This window comes from Gymnoscopelus braueri, assembly GCF_963280865.1.
Source record: "Gymnoscopelus braueri genome assembly, chromosome: 3".
Lineage (NCBI taxonomy): Eukaryota > Metazoa > Chordata > Actinopteri > Myctophiformes > Myctophidae > Gymnoscopelus > Gymnoscopelus braueri.
The window spans coordinates 6,284,335-6,304,335 of record NC_137612.1 but is presented as its reverse complement, the minus strand read 5'-3'; the positions used below and the strand labels follow the sequence as shown (position 1 = coordinate 6,304,335).

Below are 20,001 nucleotides of genomic sequence, written 5' to 3'. Positions count from 1 at the left end.
ACTTATTGCTCCTCAGGGAGATCGATGGTCAGGTGTACGTTGGAGAGGTCAAGGATAAGGAGAAAGCCAAGAAGCAGTATGAGAAAGCTGTCTCATCAGGACAGACTGCTGGACTGGTCAAGTAAGTCTGACTGAAAAGATTCAATTGCATGCATATAGGGCTGAAGTGGTTACTGTATGTTTTGTAATAATAATCAAAATCTACAAAGTACCTAGTAACTAAAGTTTTCAAAAAATTGTAGTGGAGTAAAAGTACAATAGTTGCCTCTCAGATGTAGTGGAGTAGAAGTAAAAGTACTGAAAATTGGAAATACTAGCTCAAAATTGTACTTAAGTACAGTACTTGAGTAAATGTACTTAGTTACTTTCCACCACTGTTAAATTGACAAACCAAGACATGCATTGATGGAATGAACGTCATATTATATTACATCAAGGAATGTCCCATGTCATCTTTCTGTTCCAGAGCCTCCGGAAGAAAAATTGAGAAGTTTGCTGTGTCCGTAAACATCGCTGCCAATAGTGTAGTGACTTTTACTCTAATTTACGAGGAGCTTCTTCAGAGGAAACTGGGCCATTATGAGATTCTGATCCGGGTCACACCCAAACAGCTGGTCCACAAGCTTCAGGTTTGCTATGGAAATAATATATATATCCAGTCGAGGTGAAGCTGATAAGAAATATGTTTATTTGTCAAGTCCGACCGCATCAAAAACAAGCATGTTTCCAGTGGTGGAAAAAGTACTCAAATGTTTTACTTAAGTAAAAGTATCAATACTGCAATGTAGAAGTACTCTGTTACAAGTAAAAGTCTGGAAAATGTACTTGAATAAAAGTGCAAAAGTATTGGTATCAAAATGTACTTAAAGTACCAAAAGTAAAAGTACGAAAATGTTTGAAAATAGCAGATGCGTTGTGAGCTTGTAGATCGGCTATTTTCAAATAGCCCAGGTATAAAATAGGGCTAAAGTGGTTAATGTTTAATAATATTGTAATTCATATCTACAAAGTAACTAAAGTTTTCAAATAATTGTAGTGGAGTAAAAGTACAATATTTTCCTCTGAGATGTAGTGGAGTAGAAGTAAAAGTGTTGGAAATTGGAAATGCTCAAGTAAAGTACAAATACCTCAAAATTGTACTTAAAGGGGAAATCCACCCATTTTCAATATTTAACTATGTCATTAATATAGCATAAAGGAGTTGTGTGGAAATAAGAAAAAATTAAAAAAAAAATTAACATTGCAAAAAAATTTAACATTGCAAAAAAATTAACATTGCAAATTACACCATGATGAGTCATCACAGTGTAATTTGCAATGTTAATTTTTTTGCAATGTTAATTTTTTTTGCAATGTTAATTTTTTTTAAAAAAATTTCTTATTTCCACACAACTCCTTTATGCTATATTAATGACATAGTTAAATATTGAAAATGGGTGGATTTCCCCTTTAAGTACAGTATTTAAGTACATGCAGTTACTTTACACCACTGCATGTTTCTCTTCAAATTGCTCCTACTGTACTATCACTCTTATTACTCCACTTGCCTCCCATCGTCCTCCTAAATATAGTTTCACAAAAATCTACTTCACCTTCAAGTCTTTATTTCAGTCCTTGCGGTTGTGCCATCGGCCTGGCTTGGGAGAGAGGTATAAAGACACTGAGATAAGAGGAACAAAGGACAAATAAACATGTTTCTTATCAGCTTCACCTCGACTGGATATATATTATTTCTTTAACAGGTTCAAAATTATTTCCCCTCTCCTCACGTACAAGAGAACCCACACAGCAAAACCTTCGGTGTTAAATGAACTCTGAAGAAGAGTGTCAGTTTTTACACTCTTCAGAGTTCAAATAACACTGAGGATTTTGAAGTGTTGAAGCTGCATTGTAAAGGATTTGTGTGAACGTGAATAGGAAATTGTATGTATCCCTCATATTACAGACCATCTGCCCCAGTAACTCTGTGTGTGTGTGTGTGTGTGTGTGTGTGTGTGTGTGTGTGTGTGTGTGTGTGTGTGTGTGTGTGTGTGTGTGTGTGTGCGTGCGTGCGTGCGTGCGTGCGTGCGTGCGTGCGTGCGTGCGTGCGTGCGTGCGTGCGTGCGTGCGTGCGTGCGTGCGTGCGTGCGTGCGTGCGTGCGTGCGTGCGTGGGCGCAGGTAGTGGCAAATATCTATGAGCCTCAGGGAATTGCATATGTTGATGCCTATGGAACCTTCTTATCCAATGAGCTTCTTCCTGCAGTGGAGAAAACTGTCTCAGATACAAAGGTATAGTAAGGTCATATTCTGTACTATAAGGTCACCCCTCAGTGGTCTGTGTTTTTCTACTGTAACATTTACCATCATGTTGGCTGCTGTGTATAAGAATGTGTGTACATATCCATGTCCTACAAATCACAGATTGATTGCATTTAATTATTTGCAGGCACACATCTCCTTCTCACCGACACTGGAGCAGCAGAGGAAGTGTCCAGGCTGTGATGGAACTCTGATCGATGGAGATTTCATCATCAAGTACGACGTGAAACGGGCCACGAGCCTAGGGGACGTTCAGGTCAGTCCCCTATCATACATACTGTACATAATAGCGAGGTAGAGAGAGGAAGGATTAAAAAAAACAAAAAACAATAGCAGATCTACAAGCTCATAGCGCGGCACTCTGTGCTGCGCTATGAGCTTGTAGATCTGCATGTTTTTTTTTAATCGCAGAAAATGTGTGCAAATCTTTGAATATATATATGTTTTAAAGCTAAAATGTTTACCTCCAATTTGTGCTTCTGGGGGTCCCTGGAACAACATATTTTGAGATGGGGGTCCGTGGCCAAATACATGTAATTTTGGGGGTCCTTGACATGAAAAAGTTTGAGAACCACTAATCTAGAAAACATACATAGATATGTATTTGGCCGTGGGCCCCATCTCAAAATGTTTTGTTCCAGGGACCCCGAGAAGCAAAGATTTGAGTTACAAAATATAAAGATTCGCACAAATTTTCAAGATTTTTCAAAAAATTGCAGATCTACTGTAAACTCATAGCTTACAGTAGAGCTATGAGCTTGTAGATCTGCTTGTAGATCTGCTATTTTTAGAATAGCCAAATAAATCTTAAAATGACACAGATGCGTACCTTAATGGATCTGGATCGTCTTAATGGATTAACTAATGCTTTTTATGTTGACCTTTTCTCTCCCCTTCAGATTGTGAATGGATACTTTGTGCACTTCTTTGCTCCTCCTGACTTACCCAGAGTTCCAAAGAATGTGGTGTTTGTGATTGACAGGAGTGGGTCTATGTCTGGAACAAAAATGAAACAGGCAAGTTCAAATTCATGGATATCCGTCCATCCGTGTTTGACTCAGAGCATCACCTGGGTCCATATTGAATGCATATATTATACTGTATGTATGAAGCAATCACTTCATATATGTAGAAAGTGTGTTATTGAGATAAATATTATTTATACAAATAATAAATACAATTTCCAACAATTGGAAGATAAAAATAAATAAATAAATAGAAAGATAAAATAAAATAAATTAATACAAATAGTAATGATAATTAGTGATGGTGATAGATAAATAGTGATGGTATAAATGTTACTAGTGATCGAAGATATTGTTATAATATAATTAGTGAAAAGGTATATACAAATTGTTCACGTCTGAAAAACTGATGCGAACCAAAATGATTATTTTTGTTTCGTCTGTTCTGAAATGTAATATTTGAAGCTTCGTCATAGTTCATTTTCTTTTGTTTGCTCTTATGTTTTCTATATTCTACTGTGATAATTTATTTTGAATGGTAATAAGGTGGGCAAAATAAGCTTCGGCTTCAGCCCATACTTTTTCAGCCACATAGTCATCTTGTTGACTAAGTTGTACTGTATATTCAACTGTTTTGTTTTAAAAAAAAATCATGACCGAAATAAACTAACTAACTAACAAAAAAACTAACTACCATATATGGACAGTGTGTCCTCTAACCGTTGTAAACTGTTTACAGACCCAGGACGCCATGGTCGCCATCCTCAAAGACCTCCACGAGGACGACCACTTGGGTCTCGTTCAATTCGACGACACCGTCCTGACCTGGAAGGAGTCTCTGACCCAGGCCACCAAGCGAAACGTGGCCAAAGCCCTGACGTATGCCAAGAAAATAAAGGCTAAAGGAGGTGAGAACAGCCATCTTTATATGTCTAATGGCTCTATTTTCTTATTTTAGAAGTCAGTTGATTGTGTGATTTTAATCGGGGAAGAAAGAGGAAAACTTAGGGGACGGTGTGAACTTCCTCACACGTTACGTTCTCCGAGTGAACCTCCTCGAACTATTATTTAACTGTGACATTTGCAAAGAAAACATGACTGAATTTTTGTTTTTAAATGGTGTGCTGTGTATACTATCCATGCATCCATCTTCAACCACTTCTCCGGAATCGGGTCGCGGGGGTAACAGAGAGCTCCAGACTTTCCTTTCCAGAGCAACATTAGCCACTTCCTCCTGGGGGATCCCGAGGCGTTCCAAGGCCAGTGTGGAGATATAGTCCTCCCCATCTGGTCCTTGGTCTGCCAGGGGGGTCTCCTCCTCCCATTGGGAGGTGCAGCGAGGATCTCCCTAGGGAGACACCCGGGAGGCATCCGTTCTAGGTGCCCGAACCACCTAAGCTGGCTCCTTTCCAAGTGAAGGAGCAGCGGTTCTACTCCCGAGTCTCTCGCGGATGACTGAACTTCTCACTCTCTAAATCTCTAAGGTTGCTCGGTATATCGAGAGCTTTGCGCAATACCGCTCCTGTTGCCTCCGATTCTCCGGCTAATCTCCTGCTCCGTCCTCCCCTCACTCGTGAACAAGACCCTGAGATACTTAAACTCCTTCACCCATGGGGCAAAGTCTCGTTCCCGACCCGGCGTGCACACTATTTTGTAAATGCCTATAATGTTGTCATACTGTACTTGTCATGGGCTCAAGTCTCTCCCTTGTGCAACTTGACTAATAACATGACTAAGATCAAATCTACAATTACCTTCCAGGGACCGATATCAACGATGCAGTGTTGACTGCTGTAAAAATGCTGGTGAAGGACAGACGAGACCAGAAGCTTCCAGAGAGGAGTGCGGACATGATCATTTTACTGACTGATGGATTACCGAATAGCGGTGAGCTCAACTCTCTTGTAGTCCACTTGCTATGGCCAATTTTTAAACCCCTAGAGTTCATTTTGGTGTAAAAAGAATCAAGAGGTGCTACGATCTGTGACCTCATTAAATATGCAAAGGCTCATAATGATAATTATTAAGGACAAAAATGGGAACTCTGCATATCGTAGTTTCAAACTGGTGGATTTGAGCAATACTTGGCATGTCAACCACAAGATCAAACAAGCCAGTTCACCTTGGCTGCAAAAAAAAAAAAAGGGTAAGTTGGGCAATTATTGTAATCCTTCAATAAATTCACAAAAAAACTAAACCAGTTGTGGCAGCTTTTAGTTATTATGCCACATGTAGTTGAAACACATATTTAACCCATTAAGACCTGAGGCCAATTCAAAAAAAATATTTTCTGAAAAACGTCTATGTCAGTGGTTCTCAAACCTTTTCAAGTCAAGGACCCCCCAAAATTATATGTATTTGGCCGCCGACCCCGTCTCAAAATGTAGTTTTTCCAGCGACGATAAAAAAAAAAGAGCAGATCTACAAGCTCCTAGTGTGTACTAAGCTCATAGTGTGTCACAAAGTGACACACTATGAGCTTAGTATATCTGCTATTTTTGAATAGCCAAAGTATTCTTTGATTGATTGAATACTTTATTAGACAGAAGTGCAGTGGTGGAAAAAGTACTTAAATGTTTTACGTAAGTAAAAGTATCAATACAACATTGTAAAAATACTCTATTACAAGTAAAAGTCTGTTATTCAAAATTTACTTGAGTAGAAGTACAAAAGTTTTGGCATCAAAATATACTTAAAGTACCAAAAGTACTCAATATGCTTTCAAAATGTATTAAGATCTTTTGGAAAATAGCAGATCTACAAGCTTGTAGATCAGCTATTTTCAAATTGCCAAAGTAGGCTATATATAGGGCTGAAGTGGATAATGTATGTTTGGTAATAATAATCAAAATCTACAAAGTAACTAGTAACTAAAGTTTTCAAATAATTGTAGTGGAGTAAAAGTACAATATTTGCCTCTGAGATGTAGTGGAGTGGAAGTAAAAGTACAACAAAAATGTAAATACTTCAGTAAAGTAAAAATACCTCAAAATCTTACTTAAGTACAGTACTTGAGTAAATGTACTTCGTTACTTTACACCACTGCAGAAATGTAAACAGCACAAAGTACAGTCAAGACATGATTAGAGCTAAAAGGATAACATGAAAAGGTCCAGGGGACTTGTTTCTGTGTTCAGAGTGGGTCTGTGGGTCTGGGACACTAAATAAATGTGTTTCTGTGTTCAGAGTGGGTCTGTGGGTCTGGGACACTAAATAAATGTGTTTCTGTGTTCAGAGTGGGTCTGTGGGTCTGGGACACTAAATAAATAAGTTCTGGGAACATAAGAGTTCTGTAAACAGGAAACCAACAATGACATCACAGTGAGTCCCACATGTCAGTGGCTGAGCAGAAGGATAATGCTCTTCTTACGGCAATACAAACAATACTCGCTGACAAGTACACTTTTATTATGATAGTGTGCAAACTTAACCCATTAAATCTGGGAACGCAAATGTCTACAAATGTCTGAAAGCTGTATGTGGTTATTATATATCAGTGGTTCTCAATCTTTTTTCATGTCAAGGACCACCAAAATTATATGTATTTGGTCGTGGACCCCCATCTCAAAATATGTTGTTCCAGGGACCCCCCAGAAGCAAAGATTTGAGTGACAAATGTTAGCTTTAAAAATATATATATATTCAAAGATTTGCACAAATTTTCATGATTTTTCAAAAACAGCAGATCTACAAGCTCATAGCACGGCACTCAGTGCCGCGCTATGAGCTTGTATCTGCTATTTTTGAATAGCCAAAGTATAAAATAATGGCTATAGGGCTGCACGATTCTTGCTCAAATGTGAATCACGATTTTCCTCCATAAGAATTGAGATCACGATTCTCACACGATTCTCACACAATTCTCTTGTAGATATAAAAATATTAAGCTAAAAAAAAAAGAAAAAAAAAACTTTTATTTTTCTTCCTTTAATTGAAAAAAAAATCGTCATAATTCAAAATCGAGATCGCATAGGTGTCTGAATCGAGATCACAATCTTTTTTCGATTAATCGTGCAGCACTAGCTATGGCTCAAATCTAAAATGATACAGATGCGTTCCCGTCCTTAATGAGTAAACCAATAGAAAAGGTTTTTTATATCGTATTCTGAATTTGTCTTAAAATGCCGTTTTATGCCTCATGTAAAGCACTTTGAATTGCCTTTGGGTATACATTGTGCTATCACAATGCAAATATATTGCATTCCATTGCCTTGTCAAATCTTTTTTGTCCTTTTTTGTATGTGTGCACATATACATGCAGGAGAGTCCCGTCTCCCAAAGATCCAGGAAAATGTGCGTGGTGCTGTTGACGGGAAAATGTCTCTCTTCTGTCTGGGATTTGGAGACAATGTGGATTACTCCTTTCTGGACGTGATGGCCAAACAAAACAAGGGTCTGGCCCGCAGAATCTACGAGGCCTCAGACGCAAGCATCCAACTCCAGGTGGCGTTAATGAGACCCATTCCTCAATGTTGACGGATTAACCATTTATGCCTAACACGAAATGACATCATGAAATGAAAATTGATCTAAAAGCTCACAGCGCATCGGCTCGCGCTGTGATCGCATTGTGACCTTGTAGACCTGCTATTTTCTCTGTGCAACACCGGTGCATGACGTGTATGACGCCTATAACGACATGCCCAAAATGGGGACACCAGGGTTACTATGGTAATTTAATAGCAAGCAGGGTGGTCATGCAGTTAGTTATGTGTCTGCCCTTACAAACTATAAAAGGGTGCTCTTCTAAGCGCAGATCTCTGCCAGGCTGGGTGGCTTTACTGGCTCACCTGCAGGCCTGTGTCAGTTGTGGGTAGGGCATTAACAGAATAATCGAATATTCGACTATCAAACCACTATTCGACCACTGTACATCAGTGTCGATTATTCAAAAAAAAAGAAAAAAGAAAAAGAGATTCGATTTTTTTCTACAGCAGACACGCAGAGATTCGATCTCTTTTTCTTTTCTACAGCAGACATGCAGCTGTGAGCTCTGGTGTTGGTAGTTTTCCTAATCCATTCATGGTTGATTGTTGTCAAATCATTTCATACTGTATGTGAGTAGGGCTGTCCCCGAAAAGTCGACGCGTCTGGCGAGGAGCCTGACGTCGACTCGCATTTCTTGAGTCGAGTCGTCAATGGCCATTGGCCAATAAAAAAAAAAATTATAATCAAATCGATTAATCGAATATTCGCATACTTATAGGTCGAATAAGTCGAATGCTAAAAATCGCTATTCGTGAATGCCCTAGTTGTGGGGTGAGGCCCGGCAGGACACGAGGAATCTGCGGGCGTAGATAAAGTTCCCAAGTTTGCGCATTTGCAGCTGTGACTGTTTATTGTATTGAGCAATGAGTCGGCAGCTCAGGTTAGTCTGATGACACCCCACAAGAGGAAAAAAACTAAACAAAAAACAGCTGTTGCTTATGGACTTACATTTTGCATGTCGGTGTACAATGACCGTTCTGGGTTTCTGTGTGTGATGTGTTCCAGGGTTTCTATGAGGAGGTGGCCAGCACTCTACTCTTAGAGGTGGACCTGCGTTACCCTGACAACACCGTAGAGTCCCTGACCAACAGCCACTTCACTCAGCTGTTCAACGGCTCAGAGATCGTGGTGGCCGGACGACTGAGTGATGATGACATGGATAACTTCATGGTGGAAGTGTTCGCCAAGGGGGTGAGACAGAGGAGCAGGAGTGTCTTATAACTCATTGACTGCCAAGGACGATTGACGACTTTTTTTCCAAAGGCCCAGACTGCCAAGGACGACTTTTACGACTTTTTGTGTTTCCACTAGATGGCGCTCTTCGCTAACACATAAGTGACCATTTCATCCCCAGATGTACACAGAACCATCGCGTAATCCCAAGATTTACTGCTCCATTCACTTCCTGGTTAATGTATTTGGGAAATCGCCTTTATCTTGCCTCCTGTGTTTTACAATGTATTTTTGACGAGACATGATATTTTCAACGGCCTATAACACGCAAATTACTTATTTTTTTCCGTGGAAGCAGTGGAACCCCTCGTGATTAGCAACGATCAGGGGATTGATCATACTGGAGATAAATATTCTGTGACTACTTGAAAAGGTAAGAAAATCGAAAAATCGCTGGCAGTGGATGATTTATGTATGTATGTTTTCTGGCAGTGAATGAGTTAAGCTGAAAAGGTATCGCTCACCCATTTACTCCCATGACACCCATTAGACTATACGTGAAACAATGGTCTTGATATATACGTGTTAAATAGCTGTTTTCTCTTTCTCCAGTCTCAGGACGACTTCCAGGTAGAGGGCCAGGCCACCTCTGTAGATTGGAACGTTATCTACCCAGAGAAGGAGTACATCTTTGAGGACTTCACAGAACGCATGTGGGCCTACATCACCATCCAACAGCTACTGGAGCAGAGGTCTGTTTGAACTTCCTCCTAAAAAGACCATATTATTGATTTTACTATTAAAATGAAATGGCAGTTATGGAAAGAAATCTTGCCCTCAAAGCCTAATTACTTAAAGGTATCATGACATTCATTTTCACTTTTTTTATTTTCAATGTTTTATTTGGGGTTTTATGACCTCAATTACACCCAAAAAACCTGAACTTAGAACATTCAGTGGATTTTCTGTGGTCTGGGGTTTTCTGAATAATTAGGCTGAAAAGTAATCTGAGCTTGGCCCTTCGACAGTGAGGTCACAGTCGATTAATCCCGCCCACTCTCCTCCTTGCCCCTCCCCTCCCCTATCCTTTCCTTTGGGGGGGGCGGAGCAAAGGCGATGATTGACAGGCAAAATCCCTCACCAGCGACACCCGCAGGCAAAGATTTATTTTTTCATTGCAGTTGAAAAGGCTTTAGAAATGTGAGAGAAAAACACCTGCCATTGATCACTGGAATGGAATTTTCACTTAAAACTTTTTGTACACTTTTGAAGGACCAGGACAAAGACTTTGAATGTGGTGTAAAAGTGAATGTCATGAAAGCTTTAAGGAAACAAGACAGGAGGGGAGTTTTCACTCTACTTCATTGTTATTTACCTCATTGTTGACATGGATATATTGTCACATTTTAGCTATTTTGGAAACTTTCTGTAAATATTTAAACATTTGCGCCCTATGATGACCAGGTGGTTAAATTTGGCATGTATGTGAATCGTCCTCGACTAAAACTATGACGAAAAAATGTTGGTCGACTACCTTTTTTAACTGACAAAAACTGAATAAAAACTAAGCTATGATGACTAAAACTAAGACTAAATATAGTGACAATAAAAACTAGACTAAAAGGGAGGGACGAGTGGAGAAGAAATCTAGTAGAACTCGGGTGTTGCGCTCTGAAAATAGCAGATCTACAAGCTCTCAACGCGTCGCAGCTTGTAGATTCAAAAGACTATGACTAAAACTAAATCAAAATTTGCTGTCAAAATCAACGCTGCCATAAACTGTACAGAAATGCATCTAAAGAAGGCGCCTGGGTAGCCTGGTAAACCCTCCCTCCGGAAATCTCATTTCTATTTGATTCCTGGAGTGAGTCTGGCCTGATCCGCCTGTCTGCAATATTGGCTGTGCTGGAGTTGGGCGGGAGTAATACCGTTGACTGACAACCCCTTCAGCCAATGATAATTTTTCCCCTTCAGCCAATCAGCAGTTCACCAGTCTTAATGTGACGCGACGGGACTTTTGAGACAGCCATACCCAAAATGGGTTGCCTTTTTCGGGTACAATGGTGTCACTGCCCGCCCCTACCGGTTCTCTAATTATTATTTTTTAAATAGGCTTTGTCATGATTAATTGACCACATATATGAAGTTAAACAACTAAATTCTATCCAAACGATATCTTATAAGTAAATTCCGTGCCTCAAAATAGAAGTTAGAGAGCTTTTTGAAGTAAAAAAATAGCGGAGAATTGGCCGCACAAGAAAAAGATGGCTGCCGTTCGTGTTTTGGGCTCACTCGAACTCGCCACCTGATTGGCCAACGTAAGCTGTCAATCACAGAACAATGAGCGACGACGCTGATAGGCGCGGCCGTTTGGCATACACAGCCAATATTGCAGAGAGGCGGTTCATGCCAGACTCACTCCAGGAATCAAATAGAAATGAGATTTCCGGAGGGAGGGTTTACCAGGCTAGCGCCTGGGTGGCGCAGTGGTAAAGTCTCTGCCCACCACCGGCTTTGTCGAGCATCTACACGCCCGGCTTCCCTCCCCCGAACACGGGCCAATTGCCCCGTGTTCGGGGGAGGGCAGCCGGGCGGGGAGGCTGATATCGGTCATTGCACGTACTCCTACGGGCTGGAGCGGCACCTGTCAGCGGGGAGTGTTGGGCGGGAGGAGTAGGACGAAGGCTCTACGTCCTCCCGGTGGGGGCTCCTCACTGGCACGTGAGTCAGTGGGATACGACAGCAGTGACAACACAGAAATGTGTGTGGGGAGGAATCAATTGGCATAACGACTAAATAGAGCACCGAAGTCTGAGGTCATTTACACATCCTACCTGGGTCGCGGTTTTCCACCCCCGTTCTGAATTCCCATAGACGCGTTTAATATCGCGTCAAATAAGAACTGTGTTCCAAAAATAAACAAATGATCCCGGCGGTTTTACTCTTATGGATATGAAGCATCAACTGACGGTGAGAAAACGTTAATGTTACTTCCGCCGAATTAGTTACATTTTTGCCAGAAACAGACTGTATCAAATATGAGTGACTGACTATCATAAACGATACAGACCCTGACAATATCGCCGAGACAGTTTGTTTATTTTTGGACCACAATTCTTATATGAGACGATTCTAAGATGACCCAATGTTATTCTCTATAGAGAAATTACTTTACGAACCAGGGGATTGGGCGAGTGACATCAGGACTTCTGTACTCTATTGGGGAGAAAAAGGGGTAAAAAAATTATTGGCTACTCTAAATTTAAAAAGAAAAAAAAGAAATGCATCTAAACTTTAGATGCATTTCTTTTTTCCCTTTTTTTTTCCTGCGGATCACCAGTTTGACAACACTGATCTAAAGTCTCCTGTAGCATGCTATCCTGTGTGTCTACATCTGAAGCCGGCACTCGCTGCAGATTTGTTTGCAGAGCTGTTTGAAGATGGTCTACGAACACAGCCAGAGGCTAAGAGAAGGAAGCAGGAAGCATTATTCTGGATAATGCCCTGACGTTGAAATTCAAAGTGCTGGGACTATTGGACGTTACCTAGAAAACAGATGGGGTCAATAATGACATGGAAAAGCACAGCAGGCACGGGTTTGAGGAGATAAATGGACACAGAAAGGAAGTGAATATATTAATAAATAAGAGGCATTGGAGGAAAATTTGAGAGACAGTTTTATGATTATTTTTGCATTTGTGATACATTTTCTGATGTGAGTTTAGATCTTGTCTACTTGACTAGCATTTACTTTGTAACCCATTTGAACCGGGAAAGCATCTGTGTATCATACGTTTTTCAGAAAAACGTATGATAGCAGATATACAAGCTTTGTGCCACACTGTGGTACGCTTGTACATCTGCTATTTTGAAAAAAAAAATTACATATCAGATACATATCATTTTGGGGCTCCTTGGCACGAAAAAGTTTGAGAACTACTGGTTTAGAAGGTATTAATGGAGTGCTGTTCTGCAGTCTGTCAGTGATGAAACTCCCTCCGCCTCGCCAGCCTCCCCCCTAGTGTTAAATGTATGTTTCTGTCTGTGGATTGTGGGATGTTATATCTGTGTGTTATATCTTAACTAATCTCTCAAGAACAGCTTCTGCACTGCGTTGGAATCTGTCGGGGAGGTTCGTCATAACGAGTGCGCATTCAGATCAGGAAGTAGGCCGCGCTTTACCCAATCACATGTAGTGGGCGGGATTCACATGTCCGTCGATCTTTCCCCCTCGAAACAAACCGAAACTAATTTAACAATAGCGTCCGCGGAGCAGACAAAACCACGGAAATATATTCACATTTTAACTTACTCTTTCATCATAGAAACAAGTGGGCTTATAACCAAAACGATCCATGTTCTCTGGGAGAAGTGGTGTTAGTGTTCCGTGTAGAAATATTGTTAGTGGGAATGAAAACATAGTCGCACCAACCGGAAGTGATGCGCTGAAGGCGCATCACAAACACCGGTTTCCTTGTGCTCTGGTGTTACGTTATCGTCCGCCCAGAGCCAACAGACATAGAACAAACAGCAGAGGGCGCTGTTTTTCATTTTCAGTTGGCGATGGGTTCCCAGATTGTATCTTAACTAATGCCCTTGAATGTGTTCAGTGTTATGTTCATGCATCTTATCTTATGCTCCGCTTCAGGGGGTTAGAGTGATCTCAGATTATGGGTCATACTTGCGCAAACAATCTGTAGTTTCACAGGAGCAGAGTCACACCGCCAAACTGAATGCAATGTCATTGCAATAAAGTTAATCATTTTATTTTATTTTAGGGAATATATTTTTTATCCCACGATTTTTGTAACCCATTTTTTCACCCAGTGCCAATTGCCTAAACTGCAATCCTGGGCAAATTGTCAACTTGTCACACTATGGCTTAATTAATGTATAATTTTCTGTTTACTTTCTCAGTGAGATTGGTACTGAACCGGAGAAAAGCAACGCCACGGCCAAGGCTCTGGACATGTCCCTGAAATACGGTTTTGTCACCCCTCTGACCTCCCTGGTGGTCACCAAGCCGGACCCCGAGGATGGCCCCGGCGGTCCCCTCATCGCTGAGAAACTGACTGAAGGTAGAGCAGTGTTGATTTTGACAGCAAATTTTGATTTAGTTTTAGTCATAGTCTTTTGAATAAAATTCCATATTTTAGTCATCTGAAATGTTTTACTGTTAGTCTAGTTCTAGTCGACTAGATATCATTTAGATTATAGTCGACTAAATCTACAGTTGATTTAGTCGACTAAAATGTATGTTGGCGGTGCCTTGATGGCGTTGTAATGGCTGATTTTACACTTGGTTGCATGCTGAAAATAGACGATCTACAAGCTCACAACGCGTCGCAGCGCGACACGTTGTGTGAGCTTGTAGATCTGCTATTTTCAGAGAGCAACACCTGAGCGCAACCAAACATACTTGTCTTAGTTCTACTGGATCTCTTCTCCACTAGTCCCTCACTAACATTTTAGTCTAGTTTTTATTTGTTGACGAAATTGTCAATATTTTTAGTCTTAGTTTCAGTCATCATAGCTTAGTTTTTATTTGGTTTTTATTTAGTCGACGAACATTTTTTGTCATAGTTTTAGTCGACGAAATCAACACTGAGGTAGAGGAGAGGGTTTATGTTACCGTCTGTTTTACTGATTTGTGGCAATCATTCTCTCTTATTTTGTTTAATGGTTTTCCCTGCTTTCACTGTTTGACAGACCAACGACAGAAAGCACAGAGGAAGGGTACGTGAGTGTCAACAGTTCTATCCTACTGGATAATGTACTCATAATGTTTGCTCAAGATGTTTTAAGAGAAGATCATTGTTTTTATCCTTTCAGTGGCAGGCTCCCCAAGGACCTTCAGTAGTCACACCGCCCATAAACGTCTTCAGAGCTCCCATTCCAGTGCTGCTAGTCAATCTGGTAAGCCGTTATTAAATATACATTTTTGCATCACACAATGTCCTTAAAATCCCCAATTAAATATGCATAATATCTCATATGAATGAAGGAAGAATCTTCAAAGAATACATAATGCATATATATATATATATATATAAACCTATATACACACACACACACACACACACACACACACACACACACACACACACACACACACACACACACACACACACACACACACACACACACACACACACACACACACACACACACACACACACACACATATCTGTACATGTAGAGGATTGTACCCATGTTCTCCATAAGTCATACCAGTATTATGAGGTATTACCATGTATTCTCTTATCCCATATTACTACTGTATAACAATGTGTTCAAGCTGTTTAGCCAACCATACAGTATGCTAAATGACTACAGTTTTTTTTTTCGTGATATTATTTGAAGTAAGTAGGTCAGAGTGACTTATTGTCGGTATATCAGCTGATAACAAGGGTGTCCATCCCCTTTTCACACTGTGGCTAGGTTGTCCTGCATGAGTGTTGCACATTTAAACTAGAAATAGTTTATAAATCTTGACACAATGTGCATTCTTCACAGTTCCTGAATGTAGTTCTAGATCAAGATTGTATTTCAATATAGTCTAGTTGATTTTTCATGACTTTATTCTGATGTTGATAATACCTGCTCAGTGGATGGAGATCCACACTTCATGATAGAGCTTCCAGAGCAGGAAGACGCCCTGTGCTTTGACATCAACCACACACCGGGGACCGTCTTCAACCTGGTCAGAGACTCAACCTCAGGTGAGGCTATGTAGCCCTGCCCAACATTATTTTCGTTAGAATAGGCAAACATTATTTTGGCTGAAATAGCAGATCTACAAGCTCACAATGTGTCAATGTTGAAACGGTCGAAATGAATGTTAATGATAGAGTTAAGTAGGAGCTTCATTTGATGGCAAAACGAATGGCGAACATGCCGCGCCATACATTTTACAATTGCTTAGTCAGTATTTTTTGGTGATTTTGGAGGTCACGAAAACATTTACATTTATGTCGTGACAAATGTCTGCTCTCAATTTTCTCAACATTTGTTAGCCTCAGATCTCAAGCCTTATACATCGTTTGCGCAGGTTTTTGGGTCAACGGCGAAATTATTGGCAAGAAGAAAGCTGCCCCCGATGGTAAAACCAACACCTACTTTGGGCGTTTCGGCATCGTTCACCGGACCCTGGGGGTGAGGCTGGAGGTGACCACCGAAGACATCTCTGTGTCACAAGATGGCCGACGCGTCACGTTGCTCTGGTCTGATACAGCTGCCCTGCACGGATCCAAGTAACACTGCTTTTTTCAATCTATCTAGAATTGATAGAATATCTTAACCCATTCAATCCAGGAATGCATCTGTGTCATTTTAGATTCGAGCTATATAACCATTATTTTATACGTTGGCTATTAAAAAATAGCAGATCCACAAGCTCATAGCACGGCACCGAGTGCCGCGCTACGAGCTTGTAGATCTGCTATTTTTGAAAAAAATCGTGAAAATGTGAGCACATCTTTGAATATATATATATATATATTTTTTTTTTTTAAGCGATAATTTATTACTCAAATCTTTGCTTCTGGGGAGGTCCCTGGAACAAAACGGTTTTCATGTCAAGGACCCCCAAAATGATATGTATTTGGCCACGCCCCCCCCCCCCCCCATCTCAAAATATTTTGTTCCATGGACCCCCTCCTCCCCCAACCTCCTCAGGAGCAAAGATTTGAGTTAAAAATGTCCGCTTTAAAAACTATATACAGCCTATATTCAAAGATATGCACACATTTTAACGCACTATGAGCTTGTACATCTGCTATTTTGGAATAGCCAAAGTGTAAAATAATGGTTATAGCAACAAACAAACAAAAATGACACAGATGCGTTGACGGATTGAGTTGGTTAAAGTTGGGTGACGTACTGAGTACTGACGTGAAAGCAAAAACAACTTATTAGAAACATAATATTGACTGTAAATAAATAGATACATGCAGCTCACTGATAAGACTTATGAAAGGTAGAATTTCAACATGACACTATAGGCCTACGTGTGAATATAGTTTCTAGCTAACTCATAATTTTTGGGGCATTTTGCTGAATTAAAGGGATAGTTGACCCACAAAATTACTTATTTTCTATCAATTACACACCCCATGGAGCCTTGAATTCATGAAGATGTTTTAGTTTTTGTCGGATTCCTAAGCCATTAATTTGATGACCGACTCAAAGAATTCTCCATGAATTCAATGTTTCATGGGGTGTGTAATTGATAGAATTTTTTTTTTGGTTGAACTATCCCTTTAACTTCCCCATGGTGCATTACATTCACACACCCTCTTCTCTCTGTGATCCAGCATGAACCTAAATCTGACCAAGCACTGCGCTCTGACAGTGACTCTGAAGGACTCGGTCAAGTTTAAGGTTGTCCTGCACACCAGGGTGTGGAAGAAGCTCCGTTACAGACAGGACTACCTGGGGTTCTACACCCTGGACGCTCACCTCCTGTCCCCGGACGTTCATGGCCTGCTAGGTACAACTCTCAACACCAGGGGGCAGGAGTATGCTATTTATAACAGGCCCAGGAAGTGGATAATTTATGTCCCGCATGCTAATCATTTGCATAATCTGTTGTATTTTTGTGGTATGAATTAAGAATGGAAGAATTGATTTTCAAAGTATTATTACAAATGGCTACCAAGGCAGAACTTTGTAGATTTTGATTATTATTATTACAAAACATACATTTACCACTTCAGCCCTATTTAAACTTTGGCTTTTTGAAAATAGCCGATCTACAAGCTCACAACGAGCTTGTAGATCTGCTATTTTCAAAAGATTTTAATACATTTCATACATATGATACCTTGTGAAACGGGACATTCTGCATAACCTTTGGTACTTTAAGTATTATTTTGATGCCAATACTTTTGTACTTTTACTCAAGTAAATTTTGAATTCCGAACTTTTACTTGTAACTGAGTATTTCTATATTGCAGTATTGATACTTTTACTTAAGTAAAAAAAATTAGTACTTTTTCCCACCACGTCTCACTGGTATAAGAGTATAATAATGGGTCATTTTTTGGTCCAGGTCAGTTTTACCATGGGGTTGAGTTTGAGGTGGGAGACCTGCGTCCAGGAGAGGTCCCTGAGAAACCTGATGCCACCATGTATGTGAAGGGACTGCAGCTCAATGTGACCAGGTACACATGACTCACAACAGACGCACACACATACAGTGCACACATCTCATCTCATCTGAATTTTCTGATGGGGGTCTGCGACCAATTTCATTTTTAACTTGGGGGTTCTTGACGTGAAACTGAAACACTGATGTGGATAAGTCATGATGATTAAAGGTAGGGTAAGTGATTTACTTTGGTTAAAATAAGTGTTAAATAGCTCTATATTCTGATAGTACTCATTGTTTTAGAGTGTTTGTTCAGTAAAAGGAGTCTCCCATGTCTCTCCAGCTCTTCTCCTTATTAAACAGAAAATGCATTTTCAGTGCTCTCTCCTGATTGGCTTGTCACCTACCTGAAAATGTACTATATTCTGTTTATTAAAGAGCTGGAGAGACCCCTGTGACCGAACAAACGCTCTGTAGCAATGATTACTATCAGAATATAGTACTTTAACCTTTTAACAAAAAAAATAAAAATACAAAAAATATCACTAACCCTACCTTTAAAGTTGTACAATGCAGGTTAACGATTAATTAACGATTTTTAGCAACCTCTGCTGGTCACTACCGTCACTGCATACAATTTTCCGTAGTCCTCGATTACCCAGAATTCCATTTGTTTTCACCGGAAGCCGGAAGCGTTTCAAAAAGCGTTATTTTAATTGTTTTATACAATCTGCGGATCGTTTCTCTTAGCCAGTGGCGCATTAGTTACCATGAGCTGTGTTTTCTTTTTCTGTTGTTTTTTGATCTTACAATCCTACATTCTCTTAAAATCAGCGTGAGGTTCCTTTTTGTTATTAGCGCGGTAGTTCCTGGCCAAACACGAAACCGGTGCGGTAGTTCCTGGCCAAACAGGAAACCGGTGCATTTTACGGCCAGATGACGTCATTTTCGCGGGAGAGTCTCCCCCGACACCGTTCAATAGAAAATATATAAATAAAAGGCTTTCGGGGTGAAATTCATGGAGTGGGTGTTTTCCACTCACAAAAGATATACAATTTAACTTTAGTTTTTGTTTTAAAGTTACCTAGTATTACTTTAATTAAAAACGCAGTAGAAATAACACACTCTCTTCTGTTTCTCTATCCTTCCTACTATATCCAACAGACACTATGAGAGGGACTTCCACAGAGATGTGAAGAATGGAGTGAATACTCCCTGCTGGTTCATTCACAGTAATGGAACAGGCCTCATAGATGGAGACGCCTCAGCCTACATTGTGTCAGGCCTGTTCAACACAATCTGAGTCTGGTTATTATAACCACTATTTTTACACTTCGGCAATTCAAAAAAATAGCCGATCTACAAGCACACAATGCGTCAGTCGCATCGCAATGCAGTGAGCTTGTAGATCCATATTTTCAAGAACGTTGATAAATCTAGTGAAATTGTGAAAGGATTTTCATACAATACATAATTAAACAAACACTGCACTGCAAATTCCTGGGTGTCTCCGAGATTGAAAAAACAGAAGGGTAAATCTCAACGTGCTCAGGCTTTTACAGTGTACATATTATAGGCTATATTTCACATACACTGAACAAGGCTGTATGTCACTGACTGTATACAGGAGTTTGTCCACTTCCCTTAAAGGCATTCTGTCTCTGTGTGTCTTGAATAATGTGGTTATCTATGTTTACCAGGCAGAGAATGATTGTAGTTTTACGAAGAATGTGTGTGTAAAGATTTTTTTATATTTTATACATTTGGAAAATTGTGAAATGGGACCTTTTACTTTTACTTTGGTACTTTAAATACATTTTTGGTACCAATACTTTTGTACTTTTACTCCAGCAAAAAAAAATATTCCGGACTGCCAGGAACCTGGAGGCTGACATGTAGTCGTGCTCTGCTTGTGAGGAGTATTACATTTCTTCTTTTTATTGCCTTCATTAATTTAGAATTCAATTAGTGCCATTGATATTTCC

The 20,001-nt window shown here is 40.1% G+C and overlaps 1 protein-coding gene across 1 annotated transcript in view; it reads left to right on the top strand.

Annotated features, from left to right (window-relative positions):
* Positions 1–19,671, top strand: part of LOC308082896 (uncharacterized protein) — a gene marked incomplete at its 5' end in the record, with an annotated part of 44,473 nt that extends 24,802 nt beyond the window's left edge. Inside the window, 18 exon segments of the mRNA XM_080424979.1 lie at positions 17–121; positions 467–629; positions 2,159–2,269; positions 2,427–2,555; positions 3,199–3,315; positions 4,004–4,172; positions 5,026–5,151; positions 7,526–7,707; positions 8,758–8,943; positions 9,538–9,677; positions 13,843–14,003; positions 14,635–14,661; positions 14,758–14,841; positions 15,534–15,647; positions 15,977–16,178; positions 17,241–17,416; positions 17,978–18,089; positions 19,181–19,671. Of these exon segments, the coding sequence (XP_080281105.1) occupies positions 17–121; positions 467–629; positions 2,159–2,269; positions 2,427–2,555; positions 3,199–3,315; positions 4,004–4,172; positions 5,026–5,151; positions 7,526–7,707; positions 8,758–8,943; positions 9,538–9,677; positions 13,843–14,003; positions 14,635–14,661; positions 14,758–14,841; positions 15,534–15,647; positions 15,977–16,178; positions 17,241–17,416; positions 17,978–18,089; positions 19,181–19,319 (2,443 nt within the window). The 3' untranslated portion in view covers positions 19,320–19,671.
* Positions 19,672–20,001: the final 330 nt, after the last annotated feature.